This window comes from Neomonachus schauinslandi, chromosome 14 (assembly GCF_002201575.2).
Source record: "Neomonachus schauinslandi chromosome 14, ASM220157v2, whole genome shotgun sequence".
In the NCBI taxonomy this organism is placed as follows: domain Eukaryota; kingdom Metazoa; phylum Chordata; class Mammalia; order Carnivora; family Phocidae; genus Neomonachus; species Neomonachus schauinslandi.
The window spans coordinates 49205575-49233397 of record NC_058416.1 but is presented as its reverse complement, the minus strand read 5'-3'; the positions used below and the strand labels follow the sequence as shown (position 1 = coordinate 49233397).

Here is a 27823-nt window from a genome sequence, read left to right as displayed (position 1 = left end):
GGGTCCTTCTCTCTCTCTCTCAAATAAATAAATATATCTTTTAAGGAGAGAAGGAAGGAAGGAAAGAAGGGAGGAAGGGAGAGAGGGAGGGAGAGGGAGAAAGAGAAAAAAGAAAAAAGAAAGAAAGAAAGAAAAAGAAAAAGAAAGAAGGAACCCCTGTTAAAAAGCTGTCTTCAGGGTATTGCAGAACTCAGCTGCCTCAGAGAAAGGACAACAGCAGGAAGGTTGAGGTTCATGAGCTTCCAGAAGGGCCATGTGCTTTCTTTTCCCCACCCTTCTTCCTCCCCAGTTCTTTTCCCTTTTTTCCCCTTCCTCTTTTCTTTTCTCTTCTGCTGTTGCTCCTCTTCCTTGCCTTTCTCTCTACCTGCATACCTTTAACAGTAGTAAAGATGCCATTTAAAGATATGAGAGCAGGGGCACCTGGCTGGCTCAGTCAGGAGGAGCATGTGACTCTTGGTCTTGATGTTGTGAGTTTGAGCCCCACATTGGATATAGAGATTACTAAAAATAATAAATAAACTCTAAAAAAAATGTTTTTTTAAAAGATCTGAGAGCAGGGCGCCTGGGTGGCTCAGTCGTTAAGTGGCTGCCTTCAGCTCAGGTCATGATCTCAGGGTCCTGGGATCGAGCCCCTCATCGGGCTCCCTGCTCCGCGGAAAGCCTGCTTCTCCCTCTCCCACTCCCCCTGCTTGTGTTCCTGCTCTCGCTATCTCTGTCTCTCTCAAATAAATAAATAAAATCTTTAAAAAAAAAAAAAAGATCTGAGAGCAAATCTGAAACCTTCCCCAATTTACCAGTTTAAACAAGAGAATATCCTATTTCTCAGGTGGGTTAACAGTGAAAGAATAGTAAATTAGTAAATGTGGCATGATGGAGCCAGTTTTGCTCCCAGACCAAATTATAGTAATTATCTGTAATACTTTGATCTTATGGGTTAAAAAGGCAAGTTCGGGCATCATCAGGTGTTCATAGATTTTCCTTTCTTTGATCTTATGGGTTAAAAAGGCAAGTTCGGGCATCATCAGGTGTTCATAGATTTTCCTTTCTTCAGGACACACTGAGATTAAGAATATGAAAGATTTGGGGTCTATTGTAGAAATAGCAGAATTGCAAAAGTGCTTGTTCAAAAGCCAGAATGTGTTTGGCACTCCACAATCTGAACTCTAAATCCATATGTAGGTGTAAATAAGATCTTGCATAGCATGTTAGATTTGAAAGAAAGAAAGAAAAAAGAAAGAAAGGAAGGAAGGAAGGAAGGAAGGAAGGAAGGAAGGAAGGAAGGAAGGAAGGAAGGAAGGAAGGAAGGAAGGAAGGAAGGAAGGAAAGAAAGAAGGAAGGAAGGAAGGAAAGAAAGAAAGAAAGAAAAGAAAGAAGAAAAAAATAGAAAAGAATTTTGCCCAGATGCTCTTCAGTTACTCCTTGTGTTCTATGAGCAAAAATAGCTCAGTGACCTGATATACCTCATCTTTGAAAGTTTGGGGTAATAGCTCTGAGGATGTATATAGGATGTATATCACTCTATATTTAATTCCCCAGGGTACTGAGATTATTTCTTTGACAAAAAAAAAAATACGTGGTTTTGAGGCTGCATAGCAACCTGGTACATCCAAATTGAACAGAACTGAAAATGATTCAGGTATAAAAATTTGGGTCATGAGGAGGGAGGGGTTAAGTGGCCCCTGTGTAACCTCCCCATAGTATAACATGCTCAAGGGAGGAAGGAGAGTGACATTAACACAGGGGGGATCCCTCACAGTTTGGGGGCCTCTCTGGGGTACCAATCGTTGCACAGTTATAAGCATCATGTTTTGATGGAGAAACTCATTCAGATGATCTTTCAGACCAAAGTGATCCATCTCAGCTACAGATTTAGGTATCCTTGGCCTGTAGAACTGAGTTACACTTTGAGGCATATCAGAGACAGACTGAAACAGGAAAAAAAAAATCTTTGAGATCTGTCTGAAAGTGGTAAGAAGGAGTGTAATTATTGTTCTTTCAAATTAAATGTTGGTTGCTTCTAATCCTGCTCCCAATTAAAAAGGACTAGAAAAATAAAAATGAAAACATTATCTCCATTTTGGTGTCTGCTTCTGTATCTGATCCTTTAAATTAGGAGGTATTAATGTGACTTTCAATATTTCTACACAGTGTCATTTCGGGTTCTTTGTCACATGGTGAACCCAGTCATGGATTGGCTGATAGAGTCATTAACTGCAGAGAAGTCCTGGAAGCTTTCAATCTGCTGGTGCTCCAGGTTAGCTCCTTCCCGTACACACTACAGACCCAACAGTCTCGAATCAGCTCCAGCAATGAGGTTCACTGGATACAGCTGGACAACATGGTGAGTCTCTGTTCTGCTCTCTGATACACAGTCATGTTCTCAGTTCCCCAGGGAGCAGAATCTTATAATAAAATATGGTCAAATATTTTACAAATAAAATTTGTAAAATAACACATGACTTCAAAAATTTAACATAAAGCTTTATCTGCCAAAAGTTCCATATAATTATAATTATTATAAGACTAAAAAATTGTGAGTAGTGTCCTATATAAATCTGATTATGTTCTTTTTTAGGTTATCATGCATATACAAAATTATCCATCCTATATAGTTTTTCCCCAAAAAATGTGATATTATCTTATATGGCCACCAATAGCTTGGACTGTCTTTATGCCTTTAAATGATTAATTTCAGGGGCGCCTGGGTGGCTCAGTCGGTTGAGCATCTGCCTTTGGCTCAGGTCTCCATTCCAGGGTCCTGGGATTGAGCCCCACCCGCACCCCCGTGGGGCTCCCTGCTCAGCAGGGAGCTGCTTCTCCCCTCTCCTCCCCCTCATGCTCTCTCTCCCTATCTCTGTCTCTCTCTCTCTCTCAAATAAATAAATAAATAAAATCTTAATAAAATAAATGATTAATATCAATCTGAAATGTGGAAATTTTATTGTCCTTTTGAAGGGCTCCTCTGTCATGTTTCAGTCTTACTGATCTATGACTGTAAGTTATGCTCATGTTCTCCCAGCAACTGGATTTTTTTCTTGTAATCAGTTCTCAGTCTTCTGGTTGAAACAGGGGATTGGGGCGCCTGGGTGGCTCAGTTGGTTAAGTGACTGCCTTCGGCTCAGGTCATGATCCTGGAGTCCCAGGATGGAGTCCTCCATCGGACTCACTGCTCAGCAGGGAGTCTGCTTCTCCCTCTGACCCTCCTCCCTCTCATGCTCTCTGTCTCTCATTCGCTCTGTCTCAAATAAATAAATAAAATCTTTAAAAAAAAAAAAAGAAACGGGATTATGATACTGTTATTTTAAATTACTCAGTAGTAGCACTTAATGTGTTAAGAGCAGCCATCTCAAAGTTGTACATATTCAGGACTGTATGTTTTTTTGGCTCCAACCCCTAACACCTGGAAAATATTTTCCATAACCTATACAGTGTATGATAAATACACTATCCAAGAAAAGAAATAAGTGTTTCATTAAAAACAATGAAGATTAGCCATTAAGTAATGGATTCTTTGTTTAAAAATATTGAACATAATGGATATTTTTAAATAAACATGTTTAAGTAAAAGATGCCAGATATGTCTTACATAAGAATAACATTTAGGGGCACCTGGGTGGCTCAGTCGTTAAGCATTTGCCTTTGGCTCAAGTCATGATCCCGGGGTCCTGGGATCCAGCCCCACATTGGGCTCCCTGCTCGGTGGGGAGCCTGCTTCTCCCCCTCCCTCTGCTGCTCCCCTTGCTTGTGTTCCCTCTCTCACTGTCTGTCAAATAAATAAATAAAATCTTTTTTAAAAAAAGAATGACATTTATTCATTTATCAACCCGGTGCATTTCATTCTGTTATGAAGTACGTAAGTTTTCCCTGACCTGTAGCTCTTATTTTTGAGTATTGGTTTGCTCTTTGCAGTCAAGCAAGCTCAGGTCACTGAATCATGTTGGCATCAACCATGCCTCCCTTGTGAGAACTGTCTCAGTGTGTTCGCTAGCACATAGAGATTGCTTTGAGCTCTCACTTTGTTAGTATCTTCTCTATGCCATCTTCGTCAGTTGGATGTCAAATTACAGGTGAGATTAAGAGGCTAGCTCGATTCCTTTGCCTCTAAAGTGTAGGGTGCACCTGAAGGCTACCCAAGTAGTTGCCCTGACATGGAATGGGATTGCCAATAGAACTTATGAAGGGAAAATTTGTTTTTTGTTTTTTTAAAGATTTTTATTTATTTGACAGAGACACAGCGAGAGAGGGAACACAAGCAGGGGGAGTGGGAGAGGAAGAAGCAGGCTTCCCACCAAGCAGGGAGCCCGATGCAGGGCTCGATCCCAGGACCCTGAGATCATGACCTGAGCCGAAGGTAGACGCTTAACGACTGAGCCACCCAGGAAAATTTGTTTTTTAAGCCAACAATTTTCCTATTAAATGTTAGCTTTCAAAATATTGTTGGGGGGAAAGAGAACCATCCTAATTTACCTTGTTGGTGTAGTCTTTTCCAGAAGGGATCACACCAGTGATAGGAAGGACTCATAGCTTCTGCCCTTTACCTTCTCCTGACATGAAATAATAGGGAAATATGCTTAAGATAATTTTCCTTAGAAGTCATTCCTAGGCGCCTGGATGGCTCAGTTGGTTGAGCATCTGACTCTTGATAATCACGTCATGATCTCAGAGTTGTGAGATCGAGCCCCACATCAGGCTCCACACTCAGCATGGAGTCTACTTGAGATTCTCTCTCTCTCTCTCTCTCTCCCTCTGCCCCTCCACCCACTCCTACTCACTCTCTCTCTTTCTAAAATAAATAGATAAAATCTTTTTTAAAAAGTCATTCCTATGATTATGGTTACTTTTTTAGGCATAATAATGGTACTATGGTTATATTTTTTAAAGCGTTCTTATTTCAGAGGCATCTAGTGAAGTATTTATGAATTAAAGATTTGATACCCAGGATTTAATCAAAATAATTGAGGGGTGGAGAGTTATTATACTCTAATTAAGGTTTTTTTAAAAAAATCATCACTATGAGGGGCACCTGAGTGGCTCAGTTGTTAAGCATCTGCCTTCGGCTCAGGTCATGATCCCAGGGTCCTGGGATCGAGACCCTCATCGGGCTCCCTGCTTGGCGGGAAGCCTGCTTCTCCCTCTCCCACTCTCCCTGCTTGTGTTCCCTCTCTCACTGTGTCTCTCTCTGTCAAATAAATAAAAATAAAATCTTTAAAAAAAATCATCACTATGAAATTGAGATCAGCATAGAAAAAAGATAAAAACTTTGAATCTAATTTATAACAACACCCTTACACATTAAGGAAGAATCCTAACCATTAGCCTCCTTTCGTTATCCTGAGACCAATGTCCTCAAAAAGGAAAAATTGAGAAAAGCAGAGTAATTCAATTCAAAAAATACTGAGCACTTGTGGGCTACTGTTAGATCTTCCCAAGAACACACAGAGAGAACTGACTGTTTAAAGGAGAAAGCAAAGTACAAATTAAAGTTACTGTTAATGAAAGTAGAATAACATATACATAGAGAAAACAGTTTGGTGGTTACCAAAGGCAGGAGTGGGATGGGTGAAATGGATGAATGGGATCAAAAGGTACAAACTTCCAGTTATAAAATTAATAAGTCCTGGGGATGTCATGTACAGCATGGTGATTATAGTTAATATTGTATGGCATATTTGAAAGTTGCTAAGAGAGTAGATCTTACAAGTTCACATCACCAGAAAAAAAATTATAATATATGGGCTGAGGGACTTACTCTGGTGATCATTTTGCAATATGTATGTAGGCATACCTCATTTTATTGTGTTTTTCTTTATTGCACTTTGCAGATATTTCATTTGTTACAAACTGAAGATTTATGGCAACCCTGTGTCAAGCAAGTCTGTTGGCACCATTTTTCCAACAGCATTGCTCACTTCATGTCTCTGTGTCACATTTTGGTAATTCTCACAATATTTCAAACTTTTTCATTATTATTATGGTGATCTATGATCATTGATCTTTGATGTTACTATTGTAAACACATTAGTAGATTTAGCATTGTGGCACAATGCCACATCCATGTAAGAATGTGAACTAAATAGTATTGACAATGCACTTGGTCATCCAAGAGCTCTGATGGAGATGTACAATGAGGTGAATGTGGTTTTCATGCCTGCTAACACAACACCCATTCTGTAGCCCACGGATCAAGGAGTAACTTCAATTTTTAAGTCCTGTGATTTAAGAAAATACATTTCATAAGGCTGTTGTAGCAATAGATTGTGATTCCTCTGATGGATCTGGGCAAAGTTAGTTGAAAACCTTCTGGAAGGAATTCACCATTTCAGGTGATTGAGACGTTCATGATTCATCGGAAGAGGTCAAAATGTCAATATTAGCAGGAGTTTGGAAGAAGTTGATTCCAAAGTTATGGATGACTTTGAAGGGTTTAAGACTTCAGGGGAGGAAGTCCCTACAGATGTGGTGGAAATAACAAGAGACCTAGAATTAGGAGTGGAGCCTGAAGATGGGACTGCATTGCTGCAAGCTCATGATAAAACTTTAACGGATGAGGAGTTGCTTCTTATGGATGAGCACAGGAAGTGGTTTCTTGAGATGGAATCTACTTCTGGTGAAGATGCTGTGAAGATTGTTGAAATGATAACGAAGGATTTAGAATATTACATGAACTTAGTTGGGAAAGAAGTGGCAGGGTTTGAGAGGATTGACTCTAATTTTGAAAGAAGTTCTGTGGGTAAAATGCTATCAAACAGTATCACATGCCACAGAGAAATCATTCATGAAAAGAAGAGTCCATTGATGTGGCAAACTTCATTGTTCTCTTATTTTAAGAGATTGCCACAGCCACCCCTGCCTTCAACAGCCACTGCCCTGATCAGTCAGCAGCCATCAACATCAAGACAAGATCCTCCACCAGCAAAAAGATTATGGTTTGCTGAAAGTTCAGATGATGGTTAGTATTTTTAAGCAATAAAGTATCTTTTAATTAAGGTATGTACATTGTTTTTTTAGACATAATGCTATTGCACACTTAATCACATAACTTTTGAATGTATTGGGAAACCAAACAATTCATTTGACTCATTTTATTGACGACCTGCTGTATTGTAGTGGTCTGGAACCAAACCCTCAAATCTCCAAGGTATCCCTATGCATAAATAGAATCATTATGTTGTACACCTGTTAACTAATGCGATGCTACATGTCAATTACATCTCAATTTTTTAAAAAATCAAGTTGTACACCTTGAATATATACAATTTTTATTTGCAAAAACAAAAACAACAGAGTAGAATAAGACAACTTTAAAAAATCAAAATGCTCTGGGGGTTGAAAGAAGGGAGAAGTCCCACCCATCTGAGAGCACTAGGAAAAGTGACATGGAGAGAGCACGGCAGATGGCATTGCAAGAGTGGAAGGACTGGGCGTGGGCACTTCTGGCAGCAAACAGCTTGGGCAGCACCACAGAGGAGGAAACATGGGGATTTTTCAGAGAACACTAAGGGGATGAAAAGAAACCTGGAAATATACAGATAGAGGCTTGCAGTGCCAGGCTGGCAAAGTTTACACTTATTACATAGACATTAACAATTTTTTCATAAGGGCATAGTATTATTAAAAATGCAGTTGAGCCTTGAACAACACAGCGGTCAGAAGTACCCACCCCTGTGCAGCTGAAAATTCGCATATAACTTTGACTTCCCCAAAACTTATCTACTAATAGCCTACTGTTGGCTGGAAGCCTTACCGATAACATAAACAGTCAATTAACATCTATTTTGTATATTATATAATTATATACTGTATTCTTACAATAAAGTAAGCTAGAGAAAAGAAAGAGTTAAGGAAATCATAAGGAAAATACATTTACAGTACTGTACTGTAAAAAATCTACATATAGGCAGAGCGACTGGTAGTCCTGCAGATCTGTCTCTTGCTTCAACAGTGTTTGGACGGAACAGACCCAGGGATGCCCCTTCTTCCAGCCTCCAGACACCCTCCAATCTCTTTTCCAGTTGCAACCTCAGAACCATCTCAGCCATCCTCTGGCTTCAGGACTAGCCATCACCAGTTTTTGAGCTTTAGTCCTTATTGCCAATCAGCCATGAGTTCCCGGATTCATCAGAAAGACCCCATCAAGGTGGAGGCCGCCCTCACCTGCCTGGCCAACATGCATCCGCAAGACTCCAATGCCTACCTCTCCCTGGGCTTCTGTTCCAACCTCAGCCATGTGGCTCTGGAGTGCCGAGTCTCTCGAAGATACAAGATCGGCCCGGCAGCCATTCACTCTTCGGGACATGTGGAAGCCCTCTCAAGATGAGTAGGGTAAACCCATGGTCCTGGAGAAGAATCTGAACCAGGGTCTTCTGGATCTGCCTGCTCTGGGTTCTGCCCACACAAACCCCCATCTCTGTGGCTTCCTGGAAAACCACTTCCTAGATGAGGAGGTGAAACTCATCGAGAAGTTGGGCGACTACCTGACTAACCTCTGCAGGCTGGCTGGCCCCCAAGGCTGAGCTGGGTGAGTATCTCTTCCAAAGGCTCACTTTCAAGCAAGATAACTAGGAGCCTCTGGAGCCCAATGGCCCATCTGCATCCCCCTGGGTGTCCGGGCTTCTGCCTGAGCCTCTCCCTGCAGCCACTAGGCAGCTTTTTAACCACCCTGGAGCCCTCCCCCAAGCCCTGCACCAAGTGAAAACAATAAAGCTATTTGCACAAAAAAGCAAAAAATAAAAGCAAAAAAAAAAAAACCTCAAAAACCCCTTATGTAAGTTGGGCCCATGCAGTTCAAACTTGTTGTTCAAGAGTCAATTATATTATCAGAATATACATATTTTATTTTTATACTAACATGGTAAACGTACAACTTAATGAATTTTCACAAACTGAAAGCACCCGTAGGACCAGCACCCAAATGAAGAAATAGAACATTACCACTACCCCAGAAAATAGGCACTGCCCACCAAAGGGTAACACTCTTCTGGCCTCTTACCCCATAGGTTTGGTTTGCCCAGTTTTGAACTTGATATAAATGGAATCATGCAGTATGCACTCTTTTGTACGTAGCTTCTTTTGCTCAGCATTGCTTGTGAGATTCTTCTCTATTTTGCATGAGTCATAAAACATTCATATTGCCGTATATAGATTACACTGGGTGACCACCACAATTCACTTATCCATCCCATTCATTTATTTCAAACACTGCTGCTATATACATTCTAGCACATGCCTTTTAGTAGACCCAGGTAGGTATTTTTGTTGGGTGTATATGTGGGAATGAACGCATATGTTCAGCTCTAGGAGATACTGAGAGGCTGCCTTTTAAAGCAGTTCATTCATGATAGAGGTTAAGTCAAAGTGATTAAACATGGGGAGATCAGTCATCTGGCTTTTCTGATAATTCAGGTTCAAATTAACAAATACATAAATCGTGGTCCTAGCCAGAAATAGTAGGGGAGAAATGGTGAATTTTCTAGGATTTCTTTACTGGGGAAAAGAGAACAGTCCGAGATATCTTTGAGGCCCAAGACGAAGAGTGATCTGTGGAGGGCAGAGGTGGATTTTGAATGAGTTAAGGCTGAGGAGAGTGCACCGATGCAAATGCAAATTTGGAGTTTCTGCTGGGGCTTTATGATGTAGATTTGGAATATTTTGTCAAGAACAATGATTATAGAAGCAGCTGGTGTGGATAAAATGGTTGAGGAAGGTAGAGAACTGCCAAGAGGGTGGTGGCCAAAGACTGATAGGTACAGGCCTTTGGATTTGGCCTCAGGAGTCTTTGGTGACCTTCCAGGGAGCAGAGCATTTGGCTGGCGAGAAGCAAGGACAGCAGCGAGAGGACAGGGAGAGCTGCAGGTGAGGGTCACTGGGAGGGTAGGACTTTGGGAGGAGGGAGATTTTTTTGTTGTTGTTGTTGTTTTGTTTTGTTTTGTAGGAGAAGGGACATTTTCCCAAAAGACATAATGATTCAGTATGATTTGTGATTCTTGGGACACCATGTTTCTTTCAAGTAACATCATTCAGAGCTTTGTAAAACACATTTTAAAGGGGGTCCCATTGACATCTATTACAAGGTTTATAATACTTAGAAAACTACAGTTACAGTTTAATGCAAACCTAACAAATTGGGTTAAGTATTCACATTTAATTCTTATTTTTAGTATATCTAGTTCTTAATCTATAAAGTCTTAATAGATTACTAAAAAAAGTACTGACGCCAAAAAATACTGGCCTCCAGTACAGGCCATCTGTTTAATAACCCACCCCATAACTTTGCTAAGAGAGAGAAATTAAAATGAGGACAGGTGGATGCATCCTACCCAGTGAGTGAAAATGCTACATCAGGAAAAACAGCGGGCTTGGAGGAGGATTTTGTATTTTCCCAAAGAAACAGGACAGGATGAGAAAGCCTTTCCACTCTCTCTGTTCCGGTAATCCACATAAGGAGAGAAACCCAGATGAATGACTTTTTTGCATCCTGAAATGACTTACTTGACACAATTATCCAGAAGGAAGGGAGCAAACAAACAAAAAAAGGCTTCCAAGCCTCCAAGATAGATGCCCCTCGCTGTACCCTCTAAGGCTCCACTATTTATAGGACATACTGTGGTCCTCTAGCGTATTTACTCTCAAATAAGATCCTGTTAGAACAAGCAGGAATAACTGGTTGCGGGGGGCGGGGGGGGGGGGGCACAAAAAAATGAAAAGCTGCCAATTAAATAAATGCTTTATCTTCTGTCTTATGGACCTTATAAATCACACAGTTGCGGGCGCCTGGGTGGCTCAGTTGGTTAAGCGACTGCCTTTGGCTCAGGTCATGATCCTGGAGTCCCGGGATCGAGTCCCGCATCGGGCTCCCTGCTCGGCAGGGAGTCTGCTTCTCCCTCTGACCCTCCTCCCTCTCATGCTCTCTGTCTCTCATTCTGTCTCAAATAAATAAATAAAATCTTTAAAAAAAAAAAATCACAGAGTTGCTTATCTGTTTTTCTGAGTTACTAAAAAAGCTCAGAAACAAAATGTGCAAAACCTTCTTGTGTGCATTTTTGAGAGCACTAGCTTCATCCCTGGCCCAATCTTATTTGTCTTACCCTTGCTTCTTCTTCCTCTGATTGCTTACTTTATTTTTAACTTATGTTTTAAGCTATTGTATTACCTTTATGAAATGAGTTGGAGAGTGTTTAAAGAAAAATGTCAATACATAATACATAACAAATAAAAGTAAGACTAAAACACATAGGACACATGACAGCTAGGAGAAATGACTGGGAAAAATTAAAGTAGAAAAGAGGAAAGAAAACTTTAAAAAAAAAAAGCAGATGCTTTTTTTTGATGAACTCAAAAAGCTTACTTAATATTCTGGGGGCTATTTACATTTAAGGACAGCTTGTCACACATCTCAGGATCCTCTCAGGGAAATTTTGGGTCACATCCCAAAATATTCATGTCATAGTAATGACTGAGTCATCAAGAAGGAGGATAGGGGCGCCTGGGTGGCTCAGTCGTTAAGCGTCTGCCTTCGGCTCAGGTCATGGTCTCAGGGCCCTGGGATCCAGCTCCGCATCGGGCTCCCTGCTTGGCGGGAAGCCTGCTCTCCCTCTCCCACTCTCCCTGCTTGTATTCCCTCTCTCACTGTGTCTCTGTCTGTCAAATAAATAAAATCTTTAAAAAAAAAAAAAAGGGATGGGGCGCCTGGGTGGCTCAGTTGGTTGAGCAACTGCCTTCGGCTCAGGTCATGATCCTGGAGTCCCGGGATCAAGTCCCGTGTCGGGCTCCCTGCTCTGCAGGGAGTCTGCTTCTCCCTCTGACCCTCCTCCCTCTCATGCTCTCTGTCTCTCATTCTCTCTGTCTCAAATAAATAAATAAAAATCTTTAAAAAAAAAGGGGGGGGGAGGATAAATACAGTGAATTCTGCTTATGAAGGCAGAAAAGTATAGATTCCATTTCTAAATAAATATTTTTTGTAAAAGAATAAGCTTTTCTGAATTACCATCATTAGATGATGTCAGAGAAGTTTTTTGTAATAGAGTTTTTGAGTTTGTTGATCTCCAGAGAGTTCTATAGATAAGTATCAGTATAGAGAGCTGCTTTATGAGGGAAAGTCTGACCAGTGACTGTACCAGCCTAAAAATGTTATTCCTCAGAAGATGCCTGAACAAAGCAAAGAGAAAACAAACCATCTGTGTAGTTACCATCTGCCTTAAGAAAGCACATCAACATGGGGTGCTTGGGTGGCTCAGTCAGTTAAGCATCTAACTCTTGATTTCAGCTCAGGTCATGATTTCAGTGTTGTGAGATCAAGCCCCATGTCAGGCTCTGTGCTGGATGTGGAGTCTGCTTAAGATTCTCTCTCCCTCTGCCCCTCCTGCCCTCCCTCTCTAAAAAACAACAACAACAAATAAAACATGTCAACATTAACCACATATTAAAGTTCATTTGAAGGGAAAAGAAATTTTGGTTTTGCCCCAGAGATAACTGTAGATACCAGGTTATATAATGAAACAAAATTTTTTTCAGCTTCGTTGAGGTATAATTGACATTAAATTATAAGACATTTATTTTAATAGTTATTTTACGTATTTTTAATTGAAGTATAATTAACATACAGTGTTATGTTGGTTTCAGATGTACAACATCATGATTCAACAATTCTATACATTACTCACTGTTCACCATGTGTAGTGACCGTCTGTTACCAAGCAACCTTATTACAAGATTATTGACTATATTCCCTATGCTGTACTTTTCATCTCTGTGACTTACTTATTTTGTAACTGGAAATTTGTATCACTTAATCCCTTTTATCTACTTCACCCACCCTTCCATCCCCCTCCCCTCTGACAACCACCAGTTTGCTTGCTTACTTGATATATTTATTTTTGCTCTCTATATTTAACAGTCTGTTTTTTGTCTGTTTGTTTGTTCATTTGTTTTGTTTTTTAGATTCCACATGTGTGAAATCGTATGGCATTTGTCTTTCTCTGTGTGACTTATCTCACTTAGCCTTATACCCTCTAGTTCCATCTATGTTGTTGCAAATGGCAAAGCCTCATTTTTTTATGTTTTTTTAAGTTTTTATTTTCATTCCAGTTAGTTAACCTACAGTGTTATATTAGTTTCAGGTGTCCAATATAGTGATTTAATGCTTTCATACATCACCCTGTCCTCATCACCACTAGTGCCCTCCTTAATCCCCATCTCCTATTTCCCCCACCCCCCACTCCTGGCAACCACTATTCTACTTTCTGCTTCTATGAGTTTGACGATTTTTTTTTTTTAAGATTCCTCATATGAGTGAAACCATGCAGTATTTGTCTTTCTCTCTCTAACTGATTTCACTTAGCATAATGTCCTCAAGGTCCATCTACATTGTCACAAATGGCAGGATTTCCTTCTTTCTCGTGGCTGAATAATATTCCATTGTGTGGACATATACATATACATACTACATCTTCTTTATCTGTTCGTCTGTTGACAGACACTTGGTTGCTTCCATTTCCTGGCTATTGTGACTAATGCTCAATGAACATGGGAGTGCATTTATCTCTTCTATATCCTATTTGCATTTCCTTTGGATAAATACCCAGAAGTGGAATTACTGGATTAATTTTTAATTTTTTTGAGGGACCTCCATATTGTTTCCCACAGTGGCTGTACCAATTTACACTCCCACCAACAAAGCATGAGGGCTCACTTCTCTCCACATCCTTGCCAACATTTGTTATCTTTTTTCCTTTTGAGAGCAGCCATTCTAACAGGTGTGAGGTGGGTGCCTGGCTGGCTCAGTCATTGGAGCATGTGACTCCTGATTTTGGGGTCGTAAATTCAAGTTCACATAGGGCCTAGATATTACTTTAAAAAAAATTTAACAGGTGTTTGGGTGATATCCCATTATAATAGTCACCATCTTGTACATTAGATCCTTATTCTGATTTGCATTTCCCTGATGATTAGCGTTCTTGAGTACATGTCCATGTACCTGGTGGCCATTTGTATGTCTTCTTTAGAAAAATGTCTGTTCAGTTCCTCAATCTGTTTTTGATTGTTTGGATTTTTTGCTGTTGAGTTATGTGAGTTTTTAAAAAATACATTTTGGATATCAATTCCTTATCAGATATATGATTTGCAAATATTTCCCCTGTACTATAGGTTGTCTTTTCATTTTGTTGAGGCTTCTTTTGCTGTGCAGAAACTTTTTAGTTTGATGTAGTCCCACTTGTTTATTCACAACTTTTTCACCTTCTCACAAATAACATATTGCAGGGATTTTCCCCCACCCCTAGAAAATAAGACACATTGTATCCTCTCCTCACTGGGTTTGGCTCTGTTTTGAATCAGGAGGACATGAGCTGCCAGGAGAAGCTGTATTTCGGCTTGAATGAATACAGTAAGTCTCTACAGTGGGGCATCACAAGCCCCCTTCTGAGATGTGATGAGACTTTTGAAAAAATGGTGAACACGCTCTTGGAAAGGTAAGTAAGGACCTTCAGCTTTTACTTTAGCTGTACTTGTGTGTCTAAAATAGCCAAAAGTCTTTTGAGTCACTGTCACAGGGAGTTCTGTGGAGCTCCAGCTGTGCAGATGACATGCAAAGGCAGAATAAGAATAGCCTCTCCTAAGATGACCTTTACTCATAGAGGTTTTCTGTGATCATCCAAGACTAACAAAGGAAACTAGCGACCCAGAGTGGGACTTAGAACCACTTGCCATGCTCTGAATCATCTTCCAAGCATGCTTTACTGCTACCACCAGGGGATTAGATGGACAGAGGAATTTGCTGATTAAAGACCCTTTCTCTGAGGGGTGGCCTCCCCCACCGTATGCCCTACACTTCTTTTTCTCTTTTCCCCTCTATCCACCACAGGCAAGTACCCTTAGATGACTCAGTAAAAACTGAACTTTACTATGAGAGATTTGGAGTGTAGACTAAAGAAAATTAGGAGTGATTAGATCACTGAAGTGAGTTCAGTTCCTTCCTAATGTGCCTCCTCCAGTGCCTGACCTTGGAAGATAAAGATCATAACTTTTCTGTCTCCTCTGCTTTCTTTTTATTCTCCAAGTTCTGGTCAAACTCCAGGAGAGTAAAGGGTTTTCCTGTTTTTTCTCTCTGATCTTGAAGCATAGACTCAAAGCATCACAGAGGCATTGGAATTTACGTAACCTGGTAGAGGGCCCTCCCTGCCCTCGGCTGCAGTAGTCTGTCTGACCTTCCAGTGATGGGGGCAGGTGGACTCTTTTTGATGAGGCACATTCTAATTTTTAGTAGCTCTTGTTCTTCAAATTGGCTCCAATTAACCACGAACCACCTATTTAACAATCTGTTCTATAACTTTGCTAAGAAAAAAGAAAGAGAAATAAAAATGAGGATGGGTGACTGTATCCTACCAGTGAGTTATTATGCTGCACCAACAAAAGGAGAAGCCTCAGAGTAGGATTTTATATTTTTGCAGCTGTTGGATTTAAGACTTAACAGACACTGTGACATTAATCCTTCCACAGTACATGTGATCTTAACGTTTCCAAAATCATCCCATGAGTCTCCCTTTTAAGTGTTTCCCACCCACCTGCTGCATCCACCAGCTTGGAACGTTCCCTCCCTTCTGGTAGCATCATTCAGAGTCAATCCTGTTAACTTCTCTTACAACTTTGGTAATACTTACAATACAACAAACAATTACAGTTCAGTGCAAACAGAACAGGTTGTGAAGACTGTTGCCTTCTAAATTCATACTTCTTTCAGAGTGTGAGATCTAAATGCCTGTAGATCAAAGTTACCATGTGTTCTAACTTTGGCTTACCTACCTGACCCATCAAAAAACATTAACGCTTTAAACAAGGATCTTGTGTGCTCACTTCTTCCAGCCCAGTCACTCAAGCTAGTTATAGCTGTGATTTACTGAGCGTTTGAAGAACCTGGCCCAGGATTGAGTGAACTGAAGGATTTCTTCACTTTTCCCCAACCTACTAAACCCTTGCAATGCAAGGAGACATTATCAGAGAACTGAATGAGTCCAGACCCAGCTCTGTCCCTGACCAGTTGCATGATCTTGGGCAAGTAGCCAGGTTTCTCTCAGCCACTTAACTCACTCTCCTTCTGGTAGGAGCGGGAGTGGTCAAAACCAGAGCATCCACAGTCCTTTCCAACTCTGAAGTACTTCAAAACCATGCTATTCATTTGAAGACCCTAACTGTTATTTGACCCTGGGCTTCTCTGTACAAGGCTGGCAGACCACTTGTTTTACTTTAAATAGAATTATAAAGTGGAACAAAGGCGAACCACCCCATGGCCTACCCAGCTGCTAGGCGGCTGCCTGTGCTACCAGCTGGCAACCAGAAAGAAAGTTCACAGGCTCATCCTCATTTTGCCAGCCCCTCTTTTCTTGACCAGCACCTCCTTGTGTCTGCAAAGGGGTCCTCTTTGCCCATTTGTACTCACTTTGCCAGCAGGCCTGGCTTTCTGAGGAGTAACTCATAAATAATTCATAAACAAATTTTCTGCCTGCTCTGTAGCTGTAAAAAGTGCCAATTTGAACAAAGTGATCCTCTTACTTGGCAGTCCAGGCAGGGTGGGGGTGGAGTACCAATGGGTGTTGGGATGAGGGAAGGACACCCCTATTTGCCAGGCTCCCTGGACTAAGCAGGGCTCGGGTGTTAGGAGGCTACACCACTAGGGGGTGCTATTTCTCCAGTCAGCTCCAAGTTTTCTCTGGCACCAAGGCACATTTTATGGGAAGATACAGTTGCTATCTGTGGGGCTACCATCAAATTAGTAATTATTAGTAATAATAATAATTATTTTTCTATCTGATACTTTGCAAACATGATACTAATGTCTCAATTTTCTTTACTGTGGTTTTAAACATCAGAGAAATAAGCTGACAACCACCATTCTAACTCAGTGCCACCAGTAAGAGGTTAGGATCCAGGGATGATCCATTATGACTCTGTCAACAAATAACCTGACTAGATCAGTGCTTCTCAGAAGTTAACGTGCATACAAATCACCTGGGGGGTCTTGTCAGGCTGTGAGTTCTGATTCAGGTATCTGGGGTGGGGGAATTTGGCATTTCTAACAGGCTCCCAAGTGGTGCTGCTACTGGACCACAGACCACACTCAGAGAAGCTAGGGTCGCTAGACCATCCCTAAACCTCTTTAACTTGCTGTACGTATCCCAACAGTTTCTGACTCACAGGCGTTGAAGGCTCCACTTTTCCTTCTAGCGATGTAGGCTCCAAGGTCATACTAGGGCTCCAGCCCACCACTGATCGGTAACCCCTTCCCACCATGCTGGGTCTGCATTCCTCCCACAGAGACCTTACTGTGCCAGCTGGTCTTGCTGCCCAAGTTCTAGCTCCCTGTGTTCTGTTGAAGGTACCCCAGGCTGCACAGCATGGTCGTCCGCTGCTACCTTCTCATCCAGCAGTACTCAGAGGCTCTGATGGCTCTCACCACCATGGCGTCCCTCCGAGACCACAGCACACCGGAAACACTCAGCATTATGGATGACCTCATCAGCTCCCCAGGAAAGACGAGAAGTGGGAGGGGACACATGCTCATTATCAGGGTGCCCTCCGTGCAGTTGGCAATGTTAGCCAAGGAGCGGCTGCAGGAGGTGCGCGACAAGCTGGGGCTGCAGTACCGCTTTGAGATCATCCTCGGGAACCCCGCCTCTGAACTCAGTGTCGCAACGCACTTTGTGGCGCGATTAAAGGTTAGCAATGGTCGGACAGCTCTCCTTTGAAATATCATTTGTTTCTGTTTTCTAGGAACCCCACCTAGGTGGCTCGGAGGCCTGAGTTTAGTAGAGTTTTGCACATGTGTTGATTTGATCTTCGTGACAGTGTTAAGGCTAAACCAAGGGACATGTACACTTCCCTAATTGGAGCCGGTTTATTAAGATTCTGTCGAGCCCCCTTTTTAGCATGTGCGTGCAGTTGGTCTTCCATGCCTTCCAACTGCAGGTGCAAAAATGAGATGACCCAATTTGACCCCATGTTTATTGACCTTGTTCAAGATGCATCTAGCCCACGGCCATCTGTTTTCTCAGAAAAAAAGGTAAGTTGTTCTCTCAGACCTCTGTGGGTTCGCCTTTAAGTGACATCAATTCATTAATTCTTTTCTGTCTACCTAGCCTGTCAGCTCAGGTCTAGAGTCAGTAGGTAAAGTATTCTGTTTTATCTTTAGAACTCATAGAGAGCTATTCCCCACCCTCTTGCATGTGGATTCTTCAACCCTTTGTTGTTTCATTGAACTCGCTTTGACGCCCAGCTCTGAGGCTTGCTGGTCTGATTTCTCCAAGCCTACTGCAGAGGGATTAGTGCATGAGCACGGGTCAACCCCCTCGCATGGCCAGTGGGACTGCTTCTCCTTAACCCCTCCTGGTAGGCATGGAGGGGACAGGCAGAATTCCTAAATCAACTCACCTAACTCCCTACTTTATGCCCTGCTCAGGTTTTTCTGGGGACTTTTATAATCTAATGTGTCCTAGCCATTAGGAAGCATATAATAAAATAACTGCATATATATAGGTATGATACCAAGCTAAGTAGTGGATGTCTGAGCTAGACCAGCATGGTATCTGTACCCTGCACACTAAATACTGAGCTAAATTGGGTTAAGAAAAATCTAGCTTGGGACGCCTGGGTGGCTCAGTTAAGTGTCTGCCTTCAGCTCGGGTCATGATCCTGGGGTCCTGGGATCGAGTCCCACATTGGGCTCCTTGCTCAGCGGGGAGCCTGCTTCTCCCTCTCCCTCTGCCTGCCTGCCGCTCCCCCTGCTCATGCTCGTTCTGTCTCTGACAAATAAATAAATAAAATCTTTTTTAAAGATTTTTTTAAATTTTTTATTTATTTGACAGAGAGACAGAGAGAAGGAACACAAGCAGAGGGAGAGGGAGAGGGAGAAGCAGGCTTCCCGTGAAGCAGGGAGCCCGATGCGGGGCTCGATCCCAGGATGCTGAGATCATGACCTGAGCCGAAGGCAGACGCCCAATGACTGAGCCACCCAGGCGCCCCAATAAAATCTTTTTTAAAAAAAGAAAAGAAAAATCTATTTTGGCACAAATGTTATGAAAAGAAAGCACATAGTCTTGGGCAATTCTCATTTTCACCCTGGGTTGCAGTTTCCCACCTGCAAAATGAGAGAGTTGGACTGTATGATCTCAGCTCTAATTTGAGGATGTTATTCACTGTTCATAAAGCATTTTGCAAACATAAACCTTTTTATTGTATTCTATTAGCTTAACCTAAATGGAATAATCCCAAAATGCAAACAAAATACATTAGATTGATTAGCAACTGGAACAAATAAATCTGTCTAAAAATAGAAACCCTATATTTAGTGGAAGTTGAAACATTTATATTTTATATGTAATATAATGTTCACAATTTTAAATTATAGTTATAGACCACATAACTAAGATTTCTAGGATGAATAACAAATGAGAGTCCTGAAACTCTTCTCACAGTATAATTCATTGAGATGTATGTCTCGAGACAATTTGAATGATACTAATGACTGAAGAATCTGGAAAGGCAAATAATCTGCAGGAGATGGTTGAAGAGGATGTGAGGCTGCAGAATCTTCTCTGGGTCTCCATGACACTGATCAAGTGTAGCTACCTATAGTTGAGGTAATTCGTTGAGAGTCTTCAAAAGTGCCAGTCACTAAGTCAGTATAAATCAGCTGGTCCTAAATAATTCACCCCTCTGGGCCATAGGTTGAAAACCACAATCAAGACTTGAGGTTCTTTTTTTTAACTTTTTCTTAAGTAATCTCTACACCCCGAGTGGGGCTTGAACCCACAACCCCAAGATCAAGAGTCCTAACTGGCTGCTAGCACATCAGAATCACCTTCAGGGCCTTTAGACAGCAGTGGTTCTGTGAGCCCTGAGAACATGCCATACATGAAGGGGGGTCCAAGTAATTCTCAGAACAATTATATCTCAATTTGTATGTGTAGCTGCCAGGCACTGACCACACAAAAGAGATTTCCATATTGTCAAAACCACTGGATCACATCAATCCATCCTGTTTATACTCTCTCTTTGTGTGGAAGTAAAAATACAAAATTCCATTGAAATGGTCACATCCTAAGCAAGACTGCCACTTGCCAGATGGTTTCTGCTTCACATGTTTTCTTTTTCTTTTTCTTTCTTTCTTTCCTTTCTTTCTTTCTTTTTCTTTTTCCTTCTTTCTTCCTTCCTTCCTTTCTTTTTAAGATTTACTTATTTGAGAGAGAGAACGGGAGCAAGGTGAGGGGCAGAAGGAGAGGGAGAGAGAGAATCCTCAAGCAGACTCCTCGCTGAGTGCTGAATTTGACCTGGGGCTTGATCCCACAACCCTGAGATCATGAGCTGAGCCAAAATCAAGAGTCAGACACCTAACCAACTGAGCCACCCAGGCACCCCTTCATGTTTATCTCTAAGTTACCAACCTCCCTTACCACTATCAGGATGGCATGGGTGGGTAGATGTGCCTTTTATCTGTAGTCTTGGGTAACATCCTCTGCCTCTTCTTTCATTGGATGGCCTTATTTTCCCTCTAATTATCCTGCTGTGTTGTGATTGACTTACAAGTGATGACAAGCATTCTGGAAGGATACCAGGCTTAAATCTAAATAAATTGGTTCCTCCAGAAGGCCTGTGAAGTTTCATCAAATTTCCTTGGCCATGAGCCCCATATTGTCCTTGAACTCAGTGCCCACCCCGTCTTTTGTGTTGTTTTAAATGCTCTGCAGTGAAATCATCCTGAGGGCATGGTCAGTCCATTGAAGAACTGTGGCCATCATTCATCAGAATAGAAAAGCATGTTGTAGTGGTTTGGCTAGCTCTGATTGGTCAAGAGTAAAAGCAAGATTTCTTTAATAATCTTTTAAAAATAAATCTTTTTGTAGAGTAAAACATAATATCCCTTATACCATCATTATAACGACCTCATTATTTGTGGAACCATGACCAATGGATGGTTTCTGGGAGCTAAAATCCATTCAGGGAGAACCTCAGTGTCAGGGACATCATGAGTCCAATGCAAAATTATATAAGTAAAATGATTCCTGTTCCCAGAATTGTTTACTCTAAATCAAAGTGTTATTATATTCACTTTGACATGACAATGTATGGAAAACTGAATTTTTGTAGGTACCTTTCTTCTAAAATTTAAACAAATATTTTTGATAGATTTTTTTTTTTCTAAAGTAGGCTCCACACCCAGCCCAATGCAGGGCTTGAACTCATGACCCTGAGATCAAGACCTGAGCGGAAATCAAGAGTCAGATGTTTAACCCAGTGAGCCACCCTGGATAGATTGATTTTCTAAGACAAAAAAAAAGTCTCTCAAATTTGTAAACAGCTAAATAGATCCATTGATTTCCCTTTGGTATACAAATATATGATAAAAAAAACCAACCTGGGCAATAAGGTTAGAGTGCTTCCCATTTTACAAATTATATACATTTTATTCGAATAATTGTGGGCATATTTATTTCTAAAGGCTGTTTTATCTAGACACCAACAAATCATTAATCAAACCCTATGACATTATTTCTTGCCTATTAGATTTCTTTATCCCATTTTGTGTTTAGCAAAAGAAGTACCTATTTTAAAATAAAGTGTATTACTTAACACCTCTTACTCTTTGTTCCCTAAAGCATTATCAGAAACATCAGTTTATTTCCTAGAGTAACTCCTGCTGCGAAGCTGTTATGAGCATAGTTAGATGCTAGACACTTTATAAAAAGTAGTAGAAACCACCTTATCTACTTAAGACATAGTCTATTTTCTTTCTGCTCTAAAATCTATAAGATCTTTTCACTTTTGAACATCTTTCAAGTTGGTGGGATTTTTTTTTTTCTTCACACTGATTGGCTGTTCCATTTATTAAAGATATACATACATGTGTATATATGTGTTAATCTATATCATAAGTTGATGCTTCATAGGTTATTTGTGAAACCATAAGCTAATTGCTTTACTCTTCTAAGTAAGGGACAGGGTTGTTTTGGTTTTTTTTGTTTTTTATTGGTCCAGATTTGGTTATATTTTTCGCTTTCTTGAGAGAGACTTTTGAGAGCCCCAAGCCAATTATTACTTGTCACTTATTTTGAAAGTCAATATAGAAAGAAAGAGGGGAAATAGCCATCAAGGGTAACTAACTTCATGATTTTCTTGGTGAAAATGTCTGTCTTCATGGAGTCTTGTTGAGATGCTTTTATTAGTCATTCATAACTGAAACTGTCTTTTTCTGTCAGTCCGTCTCGAGAGTCTGTCCATTACATGAAGAAAGTGTATTTGAGAGCCTTGAGTCAGGTAGTTTAACCAGGGTTGTTCACCTTGTATGCTGCTTTGGCCTGCGTGACTACTGCAGGATGTACACTAAGGTCTCCTGTTTTATCCTATTGAGATAAAACTGAAGGCCACATTCTTCTAGAGTGCTTTGTTAACGCTTTTTAGTAGCAATTTAGTACACACACACACACACACACACACTGGAAGTCATTTGGAAGCACAAAGGCATCTAAAATCTGGACCTAGAAACTTTTTAAGAAGTGGAAACTTAAATAAGGGGTTTTAATTTTATCATGTGGGTCCCTTTCTACAGACCTGGAGAGGAAATGAACTGGAAGAGTGGACCCCTCGGACATACCAGGATTTAGAAGGTCTTCCTTGTATTGTGATACTAACTGGCAAAGACCCTCTTGGAGAAACCTTTCCCAGGTACGATGTGAACGGTCAGTTCCCATTCTCCATTAGTTGCCCAGCTAAGCTGATGGCTCAAGCTTGGCTGACACTTAGCCATTTCATTCACTGGGCAAGGCGGAAGAGAATCGCTTCCCTCGGAGAGAAAAGACACACACCCTTCCTTGACCCTTGTTTTGACTTTCCAGAGATTGCCTAGCATTTGGGCAAATGGAAGGTAGCCACAGTGAGAAGTTCTCTGCATGGAATCAGGGCCGCCAGAGAGGCAGGGAGGGAAAGCATCTGCCCCAAACTGGGATTTTGTTATTTGGATGAAGTGTCTCTTCATCTGCTGTTCCCACGCCCGTTAAGGGCCCAGGGCCTGGGGACAGGAAGGCAGCAACGCCAGCAATGACAGCACGAGCCGCATGCTTCCTGGGTGTCAGGCATTGCCGCAGACGCCTTCCCTGCGCCATCCGTGCGTTCCGTACAAGCCCATGAGCCAGGCACTGCTGTTCTAGTCTGTCCTTGGGGAGGAGGAAGTGGCCAGATGGACTCACCCAAAACATCATGACTTACGTGCAGGTCTTTGAAGTACTGTGACCTCCGGCTCATCGACTCAAGCTATTTAACTCGCACAGCCTTGGAGCAGGAGGTGGGTCTGGCGTGCTGCTATGTCTCCAAAGAGGTCATCCGGGGCCCCGCGGTTGCCCTGGACCTCAGCGGGAAGGAGCAGGAGAGAGCCTCCGCCAGTGAGAACGATGCCGAGGAGCTGCTGGTCGACCTGGAGAGGCCACAGAGCAACGGTAGTGCTGTCACCGGAACCTCGGGTCAGTGCTTGCTTGCTGTCTGCGGGGGCGGCGGGCTGGGGGGAGGGGGAGGCATTTACTCATACCCCTCAAGCATGTCAGAGGAGCTTTCGGTGGCTCGGGCATCCGGTCCAGACCTCGGGTCCCCAGGAGAGATACTTGGAAAACATAACTGTTGAACAGCCACAGAATACTTCTCGGGGTAAACATTTAATGAAGAGCTTGGTAATAAGCTAAGTATAATAAATAAATTTTACCAACCCCAGCCTGCACCACTTTCCCAAGTCTTTTCCACCCTTAATCACCTCATGGATATTATACATCTGAGATTTGCACAGAAGCCTTCTTTTCTGTCTAGATCCGAAAGCTGTTAAGTTTGTGCTCATTGGCTTAGTACCTGGCACAGTGTTTACTTGTTTGAATGAATGCATGAATGAGTGAATGAATGACTTTTCTAAGCAGTTAATGGCAAGTGTTTGTAGACCGAAGGCTACCCTGGGGCCACTGGCTGTGCTGAGCCGCCATGAAGCCTACCAGCCCCGCTCCTGGAGCATCACTGAATGGCCTCTGGCAGTGCCCAGCATGACCGTCTTTTGATAAATTATATTACGGCAAATGCAGCACTGTTTCCATTTTTTTTCTCATTAGGAAAGTAATAAAACTCAACATAGAAAACTTGGAGCATGTAACAAAGGATAGAGAAGAGGTTAAAAATTAAAACCCCAGGGTGCCCGGCTGGCTCAGTCAGTAGATCATGAGACTCTTGATCTTGGGGTTGTGAGTTCAAGCCCCACATTGGGGGTGGAGATTACTTTTAAAAATAAATAAAGAGGGGGCACCTGGGTGGCTCAGTTGGTTAAGCATCTGCCTTCGGCTCAGGCCATGATCCCGGGGTCCTGGGACGGAGCCCCGAGTTGGGCTCCCTGCTCAGCGGGAAGCCTGCTTCTCCCTCTACCCCTCCCCCCTCGTGTTCTCTCGCTTTCTCTCTCAAATAAATAAAATCTTTAAAATAAATGAATAAATAAAAATGAAAACCCCACGACCAGAGAAGACCACTATGAACATTCTTTCCCACGTCTCCCCTCTTCCATCATCATAACACATACGTGCAGACACACAAACGATTTCAGGCCGCAAGCAGCCCTTGTGAGTCTGTTCATCCTGGCAGCTGCTGCTGGATGGCTGTGGGAATCGAAGAGGCAGTCATCTTTGGGGCTTTCTGTGTTGATAGGGACCCTCCGCCTGGAAGAGCACAAGGACTGTTCTACTGGGTGTGCCCAGCTGCTTGCCTCAGCCAGGGGTCTGGGCTGTGCCTTCCTCCAACCCCAGCACTCCAGGCTCCCCAGTGGTTTCCCTGAGACCAGTTCAGAATAAAGGCAAGAGGTTTGGGGGCTAGTAAAGAGTAACAGAAGGGAAGGGGGACCATCACATTTGGAAGTTTCTGGATACCAGCATCAGCAAGGGAGAGGTGAGGGGATGTTTACCTCCTTCCTGGGGCTCTTCAGTCAGACCCTCCCCTTTCCCTGCACTTCCAGAGCTGCCCCGCAAGGCTCACATGGTCTTGTCCTTGCTCCAATTAACTGGCACAAAGGTCATGGCTTGCCTTCTGCTGCTCAGTTTCCCTCCCTCCGGGGACAACCTGGCCTGCCTGTGCTCCCACCACTGAGCACACATCCCTCAGCCATGGGCTGACTCTGAGGGTCCTTGGGGAAGCTCACTGCCCAAAGTGTGCGGGCTCTAAAGGCCAGGGCTGTGAGGGGAAAAGCAGGCTCTCATGCAAGATGGAAGGACACAAAAGTCAGATGAGCAAGTGGAGTGACTTAGTTACAGCAACCTCCAGTTCCTGGCTGCCCCTCTGGGACCTCCTGAGGTTGGGATTTGACCTGCATGCCTTCGAGCATCAATGTGAGCTCAGAGAGGGCCTTCCGCCTGAACGTATGAGCTTTTGGTTTGTCCACAAATGAAAGAGTGGTTGACCCATCAGAGGGGAAAACATATTTGAAGTGAATTGGCCAAATGCACAGGGATCTCTGGATGAAAGCAAGACCTCACCGAGTGTAGATTGTGCCTTACATCCTCTTTCACATGGAGACCTTCCCCACGCTGGTTTGGGCATCCATGGAAGTGGCTACCGCCCGGGCCACTTCTCCACAACCAGAAGCGTGAGACCCTTGGACCCCAGGAGGTGACAAGTGCCCCGGAGCAGAACTTGAACGTGGAGCCTGTATTGGTCAGGGTCCTGGAGTGAATCAGGTGGCATATTCAAATGAGGTCACGGAGGATATTTTAATAACATTACACCATTTACAAAGATTGGGGTAGGATTTAGAAAAGGAGCTCGAGGTATAGTTACCCCCGGGGCGCCCTGAGCACCCTGGGCCCAAGGAAGCCAGCAGAGGAAGCAGCGTCTGGGACTGGAGAGGCCCACAGCCCTCACGGGGAAAGGTGGTCTAGCCTGGCGGGTATGCAGGGAGGGAGCCGGGCAGTAAACAGCCGAGCCCTGCTGATGGGTACGTCCGTCCTCTTCCAGGCTCCATCATGGAGAACGGGGTGAGCTCTTCCAGCACGGCCGACAAGTCCCAGAAACTGTCCCTGACCCCCAGCTTCCAGAGCCCGGCCAACAGCGTGGGGCTGGATGAAGGGGTCTCCACGGGCACAGCGGGAGCTGGGGAGACCCTGAAGCAGGAGTGCGACTCCCTGGGCCCCCAGATGGCCAGCAGCACCACCTCCAAGCCGTCGTCGTCGTCGTCGTCGTCGTCGTCGTCGTTCTCGGGCCCCCGGGCCCTCCCGTGGCCGGGGCAGCCGCCCCAGGGCTGCAGGGGCCTGCACGCCGCCCTGCCCCCGATCGTGATCTTATCGAAGGCGGCCTACAGCCTGCTGGGCTCGCAGCGGGGAGGCAAGCCGCCCGCGTCCTCCTCGCTGCTGCCGCACGCCGACGTGGCCTGGGTGAGCTCCCTGCGGCCGCTGCTGCACAAGGACATGAGCAGCGAGGAGCAGTCCCTCTACTACCGGCAGTGGACCTCGGCTCGGCAGCACCACGCCGACTTCAGCAACCAGCCGGACCCCGCCTCGGGCGCCCGCACCTGCCACCCCCGGCGGCTGCTGCTGACCGGCCCCCCTCAGGTAGGCCCCGCCGTCCCCAAGAAGGAAGGCAGCGGGGGAGCCGCGCGAGGTGGGGTGGGGGGTGATCCAGAGGGATGAGGTCTTCGCTCGGGCCTCTCAGGGGCAGGAGAGATCCAAGAGCCCAGGTGTGAAATCTCGTCTCTTCTCCTTCCCTCTCTTCCCCTCCCCCCTCCCCAATTAAAAATACTTCCATCAGGTGGGAAAGACCGGCTCCTATTTACAGTTCCTTAGGATCCTCTTCCGCATGCTCATCAGGCTCCTGGAGGTGGATGTGTATGATGAGGGAGAGATCAACGCGGGTGAGTTGCGGGGGTTGCGGGCCGAGATACAAGACACTGACGCCAAGTCCCCTTGCGGGCTTTCCCGGTGCCGAATGCGCAGGGTTATCGGGAGGCCAAGAGCGCCCTGCTAGCAAACGGTTGTGAGGACACTGTGGCCACTTTTTAGCTCTTTAAGTTGGGGTGGAGTCTTCCACTTCCGGCCTCCCCTTCTTAACGTCCACCGGGAGGCCGGGGGCAGAGAGGCATTTTATAAAGCCCTCGTAGGTGGATTAATTGCTTATATGGGTGTAAAATTCACTTGTGGCGTTCTGCTCAGGGTCCAGGGCATGTCCGATATTCGCTGGTTACTTCTGCTTTAACAGCAGGCTCTGAGCGCAGGTATATGGATTACTCCAATTAAAACTTTGTGCAGAACCAAAACCTAGTGCCATAAACAAACCCCTTCACGTTTGCAGTAAGATGCAGGAGCTAGTGCTTGACAGGGCTGTGGGGGCTGGTTTTCAAAAAGATTATCTCTCCTCCTCTTCCTCCTGTATCCCCCTTCTCAGCCCTTCCCCATCAGCTGCCACCTGAGGCTTCCACGGGTGGGTAGCCTGGCCAGCAGAGCCAGAAAGTGAGCGTGAGCAGGATCAGCCAGCATTAGCTCTGTAGCTAAGGACAGTGTGGCCTCCAAACTGTGGCTTCACATCTTGGAGCAGTGGCCTGTACTGGAAGGGGGGGCAGGGGGGCGGGCACGGGCAGTAGAAGTAATCAGGTAGAAGTTCTTCCAAGTCCCTCAAAGATGAGTCTGGAAAAGGGAAAGGCCTTGGCATCTTCTGTCAGATTGGCCCTCAGATCTCACCCCACTTGCTTGTCCTAAATAGTTGGACTTGTTCTGTGACAAGCCCAAGGGACTAGTTCAGTCCAGAGCAAGACTAGGCAAAATCAGCCATATTTAATCAT

The 27823-nt window shown here is 43.7% G+C and overlaps 1 protein-coding gene across 1 annotated transcript in view; it reads left to right on the top strand.

Annotated features, from left to right (window-relative positions):
• Nucleotides 1-27823, top strand: part of GREB1L (GREB1 like retinoic acid receptor coactivator) — a 130209-nt gene that overhangs the window by 81838 nt on the left and 20548 nt on the right. Inside the window, exons 15-21 of the mRNA XM_021686242.1 lie at nt 2149-2341; nt 14332-14465; nt 17366-17705; nt 22592-22707; nt 23254-23498; nt 26008-26600; nt 26797-26899. Coding sequence (XP_021541917.1) covers nt 2149-2341; nt 14332-14465; nt 17366-17705; nt 22592-22707; nt 23254-23498; nt 26008-26600; nt 26797-26899 — 1724 coding nt within the window. The remainder of the gene's footprint in view (nt 1-2148; nt 2342-14331; nt 14466-17365; nt 17706-22591; nt 22708-23253; nt 23499-26007; nt 26601-26796; nt 26900-27823) is intronic.